Source organism: Zygotorulaspora mrakii, chromosome 2, assembly GCF_013402915.1.
Source record: "Zygotorulaspora mrakii chromosome 2, complete sequence".
NCBI lineage: Eukaryota > Fungi > Ascomycota > Saccharomycetes > Saccharomycetales > Saccharomycetaceae > Zygotorulaspora > Zygotorulaspora mrakii.
In genome coordinates, this window is record NC_050720.1 from 61,001 (window position 1) to 74,716 (window position 13,716).

General features: G+C 39.8%; 7 protein-coding genes across 7 annotated transcripts; 5 read left to right on the forward strand and 2 right to left on the reverse strand.

Moving 5' to 3' along the window:
- Positions 1–1,261: 1,261 nt before the first annotated feature.
- Positions 1,262–5,467, forward strand: HG535_0B00320 (uncharacterized protein; the record flags this gene model as incomplete). Its single annotated transcript, XM_037286827.1, has 1 exon — positions 1,262–5,467. One exon carries the CDS (start codon positions 1,262–1,264, stop codon positions 5,465–5,467), a length of 4,206 nt encoding a protein of 1,401 aa, XP_037142722.1.
- A 363-nt stretch (positions 5,468–5,830) lies between these two features.
- Positions 5,831–6,742, forward strand: SUI2 (translation initiation factor eIF2 subunit alpha; the record flags this gene model as incomplete). Its single annotated transcript, XM_037286828.1, has 1 exon — positions 5,831–6,742. The coding sequence occupies one exon, from the start codon at positions 5,831–5,833 to the stop codon at positions 6,740–6,742; it is 912 nt and encodes a 303-aa protein (XP_037142723.1).
- Positions 6,743–7,011: 269 nt separating this feature from the next.
- On the forward strand, positions 7,012–8,013 carry MHO1 (Mho1p; the record flags this gene model as incomplete). The annotated part of the gene is made up of 1 exon (XM_037286829.1): positions 7,012–8,013. The coding sequence occupies one exon, from the start codon at positions 7,012–7,014 to the stop codon at positions 8,011–8,013; it is 1,002 nt and encodes a 333-aa protein (XP_037142724.1).
- A 210-nt stretch (positions 8,014–8,223) lies between these two features.
- Positions 8,224–9,213, reverse strand: TDH2 (glyceraldehyde-3-phosphate dehydrogenase (phosphorylating) TDH2; the record flags this gene model as incomplete). Its single annotated transcript, XM_037286830.1, has 1 exon — positions 8,224–9,213. The coding sequence occupies one exon, from the start codon at positions 9,211–9,213 to the stop codon at positions 8,224–8,226; it is 990 nt and encodes a 329-aa protein (XP_037142725.1).
- A 597-nt stretch (positions 9,214–9,810) lies between these two features.
- On the forward strand, positions 9,811–10,281 carry HG535_0B00360 (uncharacterized protein; the record flags this gene model as incomplete). Its single annotated transcript, XM_037286831.1, has 1 exon — positions 9,811–10,281. One exon carries the CDS (start codon positions 9,811–9,813, stop codon positions 10,279–10,281), a length of 471 nt encoding a protein of 156 aa, XP_037142726.1.
- Positions 10,282–10,685: 404 nt separating this feature from the next.
- MET3 (sulfate adenylyltransferase) lies at positions 10,686–12,206 on the forward strand (the record flags this gene model as incomplete). The annotated part of the gene is made up of 1 exon (XM_037286832.1): positions 10,686–12,206. The coding sequence occupies one exon, from the start codon at positions 10,686–10,688 to the stop codon at positions 12,204–12,206; it is 1,521 nt and encodes a 506-aa protein (XP_037142727.1).
- Positions 12,207–12,245: 39 nt separating this feature from the next.
- PDX1 (Pdx1p) lies at positions 12,246–13,499 on the reverse strand (the record flags this gene model as incomplete). The annotated part of the gene is made up of 1 exon (XM_037286833.1): positions 12,246–13,499. One exon carries the CDS (start codon positions 13,497–13,499, stop codon positions 12,246–12,248), a length of 1,254 nt encoding a protein of 417 aa, XP_037142728.1.
- Positions 13,500–13,716: the final 217 nt, after the last annotated feature.

A 13,716-nucleotide genomic window follows, 5' to 3' on the forward strand; every position in this document is an offset into this window, starting at 1 on the left:
TGTATGCTCTGTGGGTCACAAATTGTACACAAGGAATCGGAAGTTTTAATTGATCACAAGGATGTGGACTTGTAGGCAGATAAAAGAACGATTGACATCCAATTGCACCAAGAGAAGCTCTCATTGGAGGAGGAAGCATTCGCTAAAAACAACTTCTTTGCCAAATTATGGAGGGTGCTAAGGTTCAATGGCATTTTCTAGCCTGCACACAACCTCATCATTCATACGTTCTCTTTACTTGTAAGGAAAATGGCAACTAGAGTCTTCAAGTAAATTCTTCTGAGACACTATGATATTTCAAAGAGGCCATCGATGAGTTATAAGTGATTATCGTAAGGCCTTAATTCTGCAAAAGCCAAATCTCCGGTCAATTATTAACAACTTAAATGATTGGATTCGCTACCCAAATCGCCGTTTATACGTTAATTGAATGATTCCATATGCTATTTCATTTAATCACTGCAGAATATGAGTAGACTGTAACTGAAAAGTTTTTTGATGCAGATAGCAAAGAGCATTGACTGTTGCTTCCAGTTAAAAAGGTGTTTACGAGGCATGGAAAGAAACGCAGTTGAATACGATGGGCAAAGCATTAAAACTAACTGTTAATTATAGGAAGCTGGGAAAGTAATAAAGTCGAACATGTAGAAGCTATTCAGAAAAGTACCCATATCGCGGGTTCTCTAGAGAAGGAACAGGACTGAGATAGAGCAATGATGCAAATCGACATGATTTGTACCTGATGAGGAATTCGCCATATCTTGATAATAAAGTAGTTCGAGCAAACACGATTGATCTTCATAATCTAACTTCCATACATTTACATTTTAAAATGGCGATTTAGTTTAGGTCTAGCTGAAAATTCGACGTTATCATATAAATCATTACCAATATTTAATTGTATATGATCGTGAGATCAGCGTGATGTGCACCGTGAATAATAGCTGTTTTACCCTCAAAACTCCATAATAATCAGTCAGTGGTCTTTAAGAGCCTTAGAGGTATTTGCTCAATTATTTGACTATGAGTTCGAGGACGTCTTTTCTACATTATAGAAATGAAAAACTTGTTATCCTCTAGAATGGCAAGGTGTTCCCCTGATAATCTCTTCGAAGTGTATCCTGTAAGTATCTATGATATAAGGCGATTTGCGATTTTCATTTTAATGTCTCCCCAGGCGCGACGATCAAATTCAGAATAATTAATGTAATCTTGATTCACTACGGCCCAAAGAACGCACGCCCTGATCGTTCCAATATCCATGCCGGGTCCATCATATAGTAGGCAGAGAAATGCCAATAGTATTGATCTTCTACGAGGTATCTCTAATGCGTTGAAACGTTCACTTGACAACAAGAAACCTTCAACTACTCAACAAAAAGGAACTGAGAGTACACAAAAGGTCGGCAAGACATATTTATTACTGCTTCTCAAAAGATTAGGTGATTTCAATAGTAGCTATCAAGAGAGAGGTCAAGCTGCGGTTGAGGTAAGACAACTACTGGACGGCTTAGACCAAAAATCTGTACCCGCTGTATGGTATTCTGCACATGATCTGATAGACAGCACAGTTCCACAGCATATAAGAAGAGCAGCTCTCGAGCTATTATATGAATGCATAGTACGATGCGAAGAAGATTCACTAAAGGTCGTTTTTTTCCCTCTGGTTGTAAACCATATGATCGAGTTGATGGAAAAGAACGAGGTTTTCGAGCTCAACAGTGAAGTTGCGCTCTTGTTATCATGTCTCAATGCAATTGTCAGGGATGCCAGTCCTCTGCTGAAAACAGATGACATCTCAGTACTTACCGCTATCATTGATGAGATAGTTCCTCTCACCAGTCAAAAGAATTTAGATAACATTTACCCTGAAGCCCTTTTACAACTGATGAGCCTTATACAGAAACTAATAAAACCTGTTAAAGAGGGCGCTCTTCTTGGTGTTGCAAGATTGGATAATTATATGTTACAAATGGGAGAGGATATCGGAAACAAATTTTTTTGCGGAGTAATAGATTTCTTTACATGGTTAATGAGAAACCACAAGCAGCATGTTTCAGCAGAACTTCTTCAAGAAATAGCGGCTAGTGTCATCTACATGTCAGGGATTTTGAATGAAAGGAAAGAAGAAATGGTTCTTTATGATATGGAATTGCTCTTAAAAGAGATTTCGAAAACTTCCAAAAGAGTATCTTTTTTAGAACAACTGTTTTCTTTGAATGCTATCAAACCAAAGGAAACCAATAAAATTTTCGATTCATATGTGATTATGCTTCTTTCAAAGCTGCGATCTAATCTGATTGATAACGACACCAATGAGAGTCGACATGAGATAATCATGGTTGCAAATAAACTTTACCAGCAAAAAAAGGATAGTATCCTTTTGAAGCTAATACTTGAGATTTTGAATGTCAATAGTAAAAATATGGAAAGTTTCGTGGACGATGAATTCTTTCTATCTACCACAAAGAATGCTCTCGGCTTATGGCAACTAATAAGACTGACCCTAAGGAGAAATTCATCATTAGGGAGGCTTTTTGGTCATAAAATAATAAATAAAATTTTCAAGAATCATGGTATCAGTTCTTCAATAGGAATAAACAACTTATTACAGTTCACGTTTGCAGAAGGTTTATCTGCAGATCCAGGAATTATTGTTTGTGCTCTTGAGGCGGAATCGGGAATAATTTTTGAGTTGGAGACACTTCGTCTGTTGGTTATTAATATAATGGTTCCAAGCACAATGATGGAAGTTCGCTTACGTGTATGGAAGCTATTTATAAATCTTGCGAGAGATGCAAAAACCAGTTTTCTTTCTCCAGACGTTAATAAGGATAGTTTACTAACAATGCTTTACGCCAAAAATGAATCTTTAGAATTAAATAGCGAAGAGGCAACTTTGTTTGAGGAACTGATATATGCACTCATTCAAGAGCTTGATGCAGATCAAGTGAAAGATTTCATTCAAGATTACATTTACCCTGATATTTATGACACACTTGGTACACTAAGACGCAGAAAGAGTATTGTGGGTGCTATTGGAACTTTCGCCAGGGGATGGCAAACATCTGAGCGTCTCGCGAGGAGATTAGAGATTTTGATTCATGGTCTTATCAGATCTTTTATATGGAGTGCCACTGATGATAGTGGTTTCAAGTGCATTTTCTTGTACCAGACACTCATCAAAGTCTATGGACGTGCAGCAGGCTGCGCCCATGCAGATACATTACTTGATATTGCTCGAGCAATGATTAGAATAAGACGCGACATATCTGGATACTTATACTTCAAAAACCCATCAGATGCAATTGGAATTAGCTCTGCTTTTGGTAGGAACAAGAACTTACTAAAAGAACCTCAACAAAGGTTTAAATGGACCTTTCCCGAGTCGACAAAAATTATCGATGACAATTTGCTAGAAAAGCACAATATACATGTTATGTTTGATGATATCAACGAAAAATCAACTCAATGTGTTGATATTGGTGCCTGGCTTTCGGCCGCCATAGATACGATAGAAATTCCAAGAGATCTGGAAATTTACTCCTACTTGTTAACACACTTGTGTGGACAACTGTCCGATATTACTCTTTTCAAATGCCATCACTCTTTGATAGATAGATTTAAAAGGGTGATTTGTAATCATTTAACCAATTCCATCCCTTCCATCGTCCCCCTGGGTGACATTATCAGTATCTCTGATCTTCATTCAGCTTATGTACGCAACTTGTCTGCGGTACTTGCATATCATTCATTTCAGTCCAAGAGTTTTGCAGATGAATTGGTCAATGCCCTGGTTGGTGGTCTCACATCCTGGGAGAAAACTTTGATTCCAATCTTACATATTTTGACAATTAGCTGTTTCGAAATTCCGCAGTCGATACAAAGATATTTAACTCCCATTTTGCAACATATCCAAAAAAGGATTACAAGTTTATATGCAACAGCTTCAATCCTTGAGTTTTTTCTTGCATTATGTGAGTCTCGAAAATTGATTTCGAACCTGACTATTGAAGAAATCAAACGAGTATTCGCAATTATATTCAAGCTTATTGAAAATTCAGTGGATCTCAAAATAAGATCAAAACAAAAAAGAGAAGCAGAAGATTATGAGGTGGAAAAGTCAGCTCCATATCAGCGTTTGGAATACGAAATTGATATGTCTCCCTCCACTGAGTCATTTCTGATCAAAGAATCGCTGGCGGAATTTTTCCAGAATCAGTCGTTTCGAGCACTATCCAGCTGGTTTTTACAAGTGAATGAAAGTTGCAAGCTAGAGCTAATGCCATTCATAATAAAGAATCTACAAAGTCTAAGAGCAATCAAATCCCTAAAAAATGACGCCACAGCTTACATGGACTTTTTCAGCAGGTCCCGTTTTGGCCCTCAAGGTAGCGACAATATCATTCATGGTGAATTAAGTGATTCCGCTCTTGAAGAATCATCCAAAATGACTAGATGGATTCATGACGACGGATTGATTTCTATTCGGGTACACGATTCACTAAAGAAAGCTATTGTTAGTGTACGAAAACCATCATGCAATCGAATATTTGAGGTCGATCTGTCCGTTTCTACTGACACCCAACCTTCATATGACATTTTTAATTTTCCTGATGAAGACGAAAACAGCGAATCTTTGAGATCAAGTAAGGAAGTGCCTATTGACCCAGAGCAGGTACTATTTCAACTGCTATACATTGGGAAGATAAATGCAAGTTTTGAGAACTCTTTCGTTAAGATTCCAGATGTCATTTCTTTTAGACGTTCAATTAATGCATTTGATCGAATACCAGATGTAGACATACAAAAAGCCGGTATTGTATACATAGGTCCTTCTCAGAGAACCGAAGAAGATGTTCTTCGCAACACTGATGGATCCTACCAATATCAGTGGTTTCTCAGTCAAATGGGGAAATTTATTAAATTAGATGAAGTATCCAAGTTTTTTTACACAGGTGGTTTAGTTCCGAAAACTGATGGAGAGTATGCTTTAGTTTGGAGGGATGAAATCACGCAAATTGCCTACCATACAGTAACTCTGATGCCTAATGATAGTGATAGCATCTCGATGAAGAAAAGCCATGTGGGTAACGATCTCGTTAACATATTTTACGATGAATCGGGCTTACCCGATTTCAATTTCAACATTATAAAGAGCCAGTTCACATTTATTAGTATCGTAATCACACCTCAAAGCGTAGATTGCGAGGAAAATCAAGCGATAGCCGATCATTACAAAGTCAAAATGTATCGAAGAAGCGGAACACCCGGTCTTCTCTCTTGTACGCACTTCAAGATAATTGGAAAGCCAAACTTATCGAGATATGTTCGTCATGCATGCCTAACTGCCAATGCGTTTGCCCAGAAGTACTGCGAAAATCGTTCTTCGGACGCTTGCTCTATATGGGGTGTTCGTTGTAAGCATCTAACAACTCTAAGGGAACGTGTATGCGCCGTGCTGTAAAGATTCATTAAGCTGTCCGCTCAAACAGTTAGAAATGCAAGCTACCTAAGCTCCGCTTCACTAGCGAATACAACATTACCATCACTGATATCATAATCAGTCATTAGTATGATAATATGTCATTAGTATCGTCATAAGTAGTCTGGCAATAGAAGTTTTATGTTTACCCGGCGCGCATCAAACAAGCGCCCTACTAATAGCCAATGCCCTTGGGAAAAATTTTCACAATTCCCATAATGAAGAAGAAGTGAACTGTGACATATTATATTACAATTGAACATTAGATCGGGCTCTCTTGTACATCAGTAGTATATCGACCACTTCTTTGTATATCCTATCAGTTTTTGAGGAGAATAGAAAAGGATGTCCACTACACATTGCAGATTCTATGAGAATAAGTATCCAGAAGTTGACGACATCGTTATGGTGAATGTTCAGCAAATCGCTGAAATGGGAGCATATGTCAAACTTTTGGAATACGATAACATTGAGGGTATGATTTTGCTGAGTGAGTTATCTCGTAGACGTATAAGGTCCATTCAAAAGTTGATCAGAGTCGGTAAGAATGATGTTGTCGTTGTTCTTCGTGTAGATAAAGAAAAGGGTTACATTGATTTATCCAAACGTCGTGTTTCATCTGAAGATATCATAAAATGTGAAGAAAAATATCAAAAATCTAAAACTGTACATGCAATTATGAGGTATTGCGCTGAAAAATTTCAAATTCCATTAGAAGATTTGTACAAAAGTATTGCATGGCCATTAAGTCGAAAGTATGGTCATGCTTACGAAGCTTTCAAGTTATCTATAATCGATGAAACAGTTTGGGAAGGTATTGAACCGCCATCGAAGGAAGTTTTTGAAGAATTGAAACTATACATTTCCAGGAGATTAACACCTCAAGCCGTCAAGATCAGAGCTGATGTCGAAGTTTCCTGTTTCAGCTACGAAGGTATTGATGCAATCAAAGAGGCTTTGAAAGCTGCAGAATCTCTCTCCACAGAACAAATGCAAATTAAGGTAAAGCTAGTGGCCGCTCCATTATACGTTATCACGACCCAATCATTAGATAAACAAAAGGGTATTGAATTACTAGAGCAAGGTATTGAAAAGATTAACCAGGTCATTGCTAAGCATAACGGTGTTTGCAATATCACAATGTCACCAAAGGCTGTTACCGCAACTGAAGATGCTGAGTTGCAAGCACTATTAGAAAGTAAGGAACTTGATAACAGATCTGATTCTGATTCTGAAGAAGACTCTGATTCAGAATAGTCATTTTCATAACTGCAAATATGTTTTTACGCAAGTATGTAGTTTTACAACTATGAAAGTGTGTAGCACCATGGAAATAATATAATAAATGTAGTTTTGTCATTTTAAGCGATGCATTTATTTAAAGGGAAGGAAGGGGCCCAAGGGGAGAGGTCCTTGAAAAAAGATATAAAAAGTGCAAATATCACCAGGTATTCGCTGGAGCAGTCTAGATATTAACCGTAAATAGCCCTTGGGTTATAATTAAGTCACACGCGAGGTAGGCAAACATGGCAGATTCTGTACGTCTAGCTACCCATGCTGGAACCTGGTATTCCAATCATGCAAGTGAGCTATCGTCTACGTTGCAGAGCTATCTGAATAATACTGGCAAGAAAAGCGGTTCTATTCCAGGTGCAAGGATTGTGGTATCACCGCATGCAGGCTATAGATATTGTGGACCAACTATGGCGCATTCTTATGCTTGCCTCGATATTAATTCAGATGTGAAGAAAGTTTTCATTATTGGTCCATCACATCATGTCTACTTCAAGAACAAGGTGCTACTGACAAAGTTCAAGGAAATAGAAACGCCAATTGGCAAGGTCAAAGTCGATCAAGAGATAACGGAGGACTTGTTGAGAGGCGCAAACAAGGAAATTTTCGGTTTCATGGACGCTGAGACTGATTTAAATGAACATTCACTTGAAATGCAATTCCCAATGCTTATTCAGACTTTAAAATGGAGGAAAAAACCGCCGGAAGAAGTTGAAGTTGTTCCATTGCTAGTTTCTCATAACAGTACAGATGTTGATTATGCGATTGGTAGGGTCTTGAAAGAGTACCTCAAAGATCCTACAGTTCTGTTCATATTAAGCAGTGATTTTTGTCATTGGGGGAGGCGATTTGGGTATACGGGCTATTGTGGCATGGAAAGTGAGTTAGACGAAGCTATTGGCGAAGAAACTGAGATTGAAATGCTCACATCCCGAAGTAAACTATCACATCATCAATTAGACATTTGGCAATCTATTGAATTAATCGATAGAGGTGCAATGAGAGTTTTAAGTGATAGCAAAAACGACTCGAAGTATAACATGTGGAAAAAATATCTTGAGATCACTGGTGACACTATTTGTGGTGCGAAACCAATAGCCATTGTACTGTCCGCGATCTCATTCAGCGAAAGAGAGGTTGTGTTCAAATGGCCGCATTATTCTCAAAGTTCAAAAGTTTCGAATTTAAATGACAGTAGTGTAAGTTATGCAGCAGGCTATGCTACCCTCTTATAAATAAGTAATCAACTGAGAATCCCTTTTGAATTAAACAACTAGACAAGAATCAATACTGAACATTCAACACACGTAATAAAAATTTTTTGTTTTAAAAAAAACTATATATCTCTAGCATAATTAAAAAAAAAGCTTTATATTCTTGAAACATTTGTAAATTGTAAATTCGTCATTAAGAAAAAGAATTGATATTCCTTTTCATAAATTCATTTAAGCGACGTGTTCGATCAAGTCGACAACTCTGGTGGAGTAACCGTATTCGTTATCGTACCAGGAAACCAATTTGACGAAAGTTGGGGTCAATTGAATACCAGCGGTAGCATCGAAGATGGAAGAGTGAGTGTCACCCAAGAAATCGGAAGAGACAACAGAGTCTTCAGTGTAACCCAAAACTCCCTTCAATGGACCTTCAGAAGCAGCCTTGACAACCTTCTTGATTTCATCGTAAGTGGTACCCTTTTCCAAGTTAACAGTCAAGTCAACAACGGAGACATCGACGGTTGGGACTCTGAAAGCCATACCGGTCAATTTACCTTGCAAAACTGGCAAGACCTTACCGACAGCCTTAGCAGCACCGGTGGAGGATGGGATAATGTTACCGGAAGCGGTTCTACCACCTCTCCAGTCCTTGTGGGATGGACCGTCAACAGTCTTTTGAGTAGCAGTCAAAGAGTGGACAGTGGTCATCAAACCTTCCTTGATACCGAAAGCATCGTTGATGACCTTAGCCAATGGAGCCAAACAGTTGGTGGTACAAGAAGCGTTGGAAACGATCTTTTCACCGTTGTAAGCATCAGAGTTGACACCAATAACGAACATTGGAGCAGTGGAAGATGGAGCAGTGATAACAACCTTCTTGGCACCAGCGTCAATGTGCTTTTGAGCAGTGTCCAATTCCTTGAAAACACCAGTGGAGTCGACAGCAATGTCGATCTTTTCCTTACCCCATGGCAAAGCAGCTGGGTCTCTCTCTTGGAAGACAGCGATCTTGTGACCATCAACGATGATGTGTTTGTCATCGTGGGTAACTTCACCGGCGTATCTACCGTGGGTGGAGTCGTACTTGAACATGTAAGCAGCATATTCAACAGAGATGAAAGGATCGTTGACAGCGACAACAGTGATGTTCTTTCTAGCCAAAGCAATTCTTAAGACTAATCTACCGATTCTACCGAAACCGTTAATAGAAATATTGACCATTTTTGTTTTTGAGTACTGAAAGTAAATTGAGTGATGAAACTATGTGAATTTGTTCCTGGGGTCTTAAAATAAAAAATAATAATAATAGCTAAACAGTATGTAATAATCCTACTACCATATCTAATCGATCACTCCTTTATATATGAATTTTCAATCTCGCTTTTCAATTCACCTCAGGCTCAGTCACATCACTGTGTTCCAATGGCCTCCCCATCCTACTCACTCAACGTTTTCGCTACCATGGGCATACGCAGTTGCTACCACGATCCCATAACAAGCACCCTACAAATTTCTACCAATCCATGCAACGAGAACATCATAGGCCTCTCGTTGTTGCATGCACACTTTAACAAACAATGCGCACTGAGCACCTGCCTGATCTCATATGATTATGTGATATGACACGATACTGAAAAATATATGAGATGATTTGATGTTATTCTTTTTTTTTTCCATGCCCTTCCCCGATGCTGAACATCTTTTGATGGAGGAGGCCTCGTTAGTTAGCGGTTGCTGAGACGGTGAGATGTTTAATGAAATTACCTCGTACCTATCGCTGTCGGGCTTCCTGTAATTTTGCGGATTCCGCCAGATTTTATGGATGCTGAGGAATCGACGGGTTTTTCAGATTTTAGTGGACGCTTCCCTTTTGGTTGTTGCCTCCGCGAAAAGTGGAAGCCGCGAACCGAACAGGCTGGTTGCAGAGACTCGAACGGGGCCATCTGGATAGGGGCGGGGCCACGTTCGGCGCACGGTAGAAGAAAGAGAGAAATAAAAAAAAGGGGATTGCCCCAACAAGACTGGAACATTCTAGAATCCTGGGACGGCGAGAAAGCAGAGGTCTGCAACAGTCCGGATCTCCGCCCTCACGGACGCCCCGGATGCCGGACATCGCGTTCGTCTACCTCCGCGGTTTCCGGACATCCGCGGTTCTCGGACATTTTATCGATATTTACGTGTCGGACCGCGGAGCCACAGCTGTCAAAAACAGTAACCGCACGTGGTATCGTTTTTTCACGTTCTCAGGGTTTCGGTAAATCTCACGTGGAAAGATGTCGTGTGAAGTGACGGTGGGTGGTCTGGGTGGGCGGGAAAGCCATGGAAAAACCGTGGTGGTTATCCCGGCATGTTGCGAAGAATGATGAGTTTCAGAAGAGCTGTTGGATCTGAAAAATTATGAAAAATTATGAAAAATTGTACAAAGGTGAAAGGGAAAGGCTCTGGAAAGTTTCAACATGAACATACCACAATTGTGGCTTGATTATCAACAATTTTGAAAAGATGTTGGTAAATCTGTAAGTCTGCGTGGGGGTTCGACTCCTGGTCAGAATGGAGGAATGCAATCTCGAGGCTGGGCTGAAAGACGACCGGACTGTGAGTGTCTATATATAGTGGGCGTAGAGTTGGGACGGTGGCACATGTCTTGAGTGGGCTCTTGTGTAAGAAGCCGTAAGCACTGTAGAAAGAAAAGAATGCCTGCTCCTCACGGTGGTAAATTGCAAGACCTGGTCGCCAGAGACGCCTCGAAGCACGGGGATCTGCTGAAGGAATCGCACGGCTTAACTCGCTTAGATTTGAGCGAAAGGCAAGTTTGCGATCTGGAACTAATTTTGAATGGTGGGTTCTCACCGTTGGATGGATTTCTGACCGAGAAGGACTACTTGAAGGTCGTCGAAGACTCCAGGTTGTCGGATGGCACCGTCTGGACCATTCCAATCACGTTGGATGTGGCGGAGGATTTTGCCAAGAGCGTGAAAGCGGATCAAAGAATCGCTTTGATTCAGGACGGGGAGATTCCGTTGGCGATTTTGACCGTTGGCGACGTCTACAGGCCAGATAAGTCGCTTGAAGCCAAGAAAGTCTTCAGAGGCGATCCCGAACATCCAGCCATTCAGTACTTGAACAATGTCGCCGGCGATTACTACATCGGTGGTAAGTTGGAAGCAATTCAATTGCCACAGCATTACGACTACCCAGGTCTGAGGAAAACTCCAGCCCAATTGAGGTTGGAGTTTCAATCCAGACAGTGGGATCGTATCGTTGCATTCCAAACACGTAACCCAATGCACAGAGCCCACAGAGAACTGACAGTTAGAGCTGCCAGAGAGGCAAATGCCAAGGTTCTGATCCACCCTGTGGTCGGCATGACCAAACCTGGTGACATTGATCATCACACCAGAGTGCGTGTCTATCAGGAAATTATTAAACGTTATCCAAGTGGTATCGCTTTTATGTCTCTACTACCGCTGGCTATGAGAATGGCTGGTGACAGAGAGGCTGTTTGGCACGCAATCATCAGGAAGAATTACGGTGCAACTCATTTCATTGTCGGCAGAGATCATGCGGGTCCTGGTAAGAACTCAAAGGGGGTTGATTTCTATGGTCCATATGACGCACAAGAATTGGTTGAATCCTACAAGCACGAACTTGGTATCAATGTTGTTCCATTCAGAATGGTTACCTATTTACCTGATGAAGATCGTTATGCTCCAATTGACGAAATTGATACATCAAAAGTAAGGACTTTGAACATTTCAGGTACAGAATTGAGAAAAAGATTGAGAACCGGTGGTGAGATCCCTGAATGGTTTTCATACCCTGAAGTGGTAAAGATTTTAAGAGAATCCAATCCACCAAGACCTCAACAAGGGTTTGCTATCATTTTTGAAAACTCACTAAACATTTCTCGTGCTCAACTTTCTATTGCACTATTATCAACATTCCTACAATTTGGTGGTGGTAGACATTATAAAATCTTTGATCATAAAGATAATGACAAGACTCTGCTTGAACTTGTACCAGATTTTATTAGGTCTGGTACTGGTTTGATCGTTCCAAATGAATGGTCCTCAAATGTTGATGCTGCTAACTTGTATCGTTTAGGATCGTCTGGTGATGCCGACATTAAACTAGAATCCAATGATGAATCTGTTTTCTTCATCGTACAAAAAGTTGTTCTATTCTTGGAAGATAACGGTTTCATTCAATTTTAGGATTAATGTTAAAAAATAATATAATATACGTAAACAATCTTATACAGTGTTTAATTGTTTCAAATAGTTGATGAATCTTTCAGATTTGCCCTTGGAATCAGAAAACTTCTCGTTGACTTGAACGTTAACGGTTAGTATATATTCGTTATGAGAAGTTTCAGTATCGCTCTCGTTTCCCCTTTGCGTTGGTATGCTTTTATTAGAGGCAGAAAGTAAGTCAAAAATATCGTTCTGAGCACAATCGTTCAACTCAGTATCCACCGGAGTTAACTGATAGGTAACGTCAAACCTTGCTTCTGTTGGGGAGGGTGTAACCAAATGTTCAAATATTGGATCGTAAAAATCAGACCTTATATTGGTCAAAGGTTGCTCATGCGTGAAATGGTATGCCTCATCCAAAAATGAATCTAATGAAGAACTTAATTGTTCATATGTAACGTTACTTGGAACTTTCAAACCAATTTGCTCAGTTATAATTATAGGTTCTGATCTAACGGTCTGTTCTTTCGCATTTTCCTTAGGTTTTTGTTGTTCCACAAGCTTGTCTGATTCTTTTTTAAATTCGATGTTAGATAAGTCTAGCTGCTCACCACTTTTGATATACTTTGCAATGTTTACAACAGATTCCTTGGGAATCAAACCAAAATACGCTAGAACGTCACCCTTCAGTAACCTTCCATTTTTACCTGAACTTTTTATCTTCTCGAGCGCTTCATCTTTGGTAATGCCCCTTGATGCCAACAATTGAGCTACTGAAGGTAATAGTGTCTGCTTTGTGTTCGCTTTTTGTAAGAGTTCCGTAGAACCAATCCCTGTGGATTTTTCACTGTCAGTGCTTGATACCCTACTTGTTTCTTTTCTTGACGTTGTACCTTTATTTGGTGTAGACTGCTTAGGAGTAGCCTTCTTCTCTGCTATACTTGAGGAATCCTTTGGGAACTTCAGACTGGACAGGTCGTCATTTACATCAGCCAAATATGCAATTGTTACACCAACAGGGATATCTTTGGCGCCATTTTCGACAATAATTTTAGCTATCTTCCCGTCATCTAGAGCCTCAACATCGATCTGTGCTTTATCAGTTTCAACCTCCAGAAGCACGTCACCCGCTGAAAAGATATCCCCGACCTTATATTTCCATTCGACGATACCACCTTTTTCCATAGTGGGTGACATAGCAGGCATAGCGAATGCCTGAGCATTCAGTATTCTCATAGTGTTATGTACGCATCTGGTCGTTAATCGGTACCGCAATGCTGCATTGGGAAGTCTTAACATTGCAGATAGTAACATTTTTGTGTAGATAGTATTATCAAGAAGTTATTCGAACCTTCAAGTGTCCTCACAGTACTCTATGCTTCCAAAATCTACTTACAATATGATGTTTTCATTCTTTCCACTTTTACGAATTAAGTACCATTATGTTTTTTATTCCACCCCATCTTAATAATCGGACGAATAAGTCCTTCAATTCTAAAAACGGTGAAATTAAAAAAACAACCTCCAAATA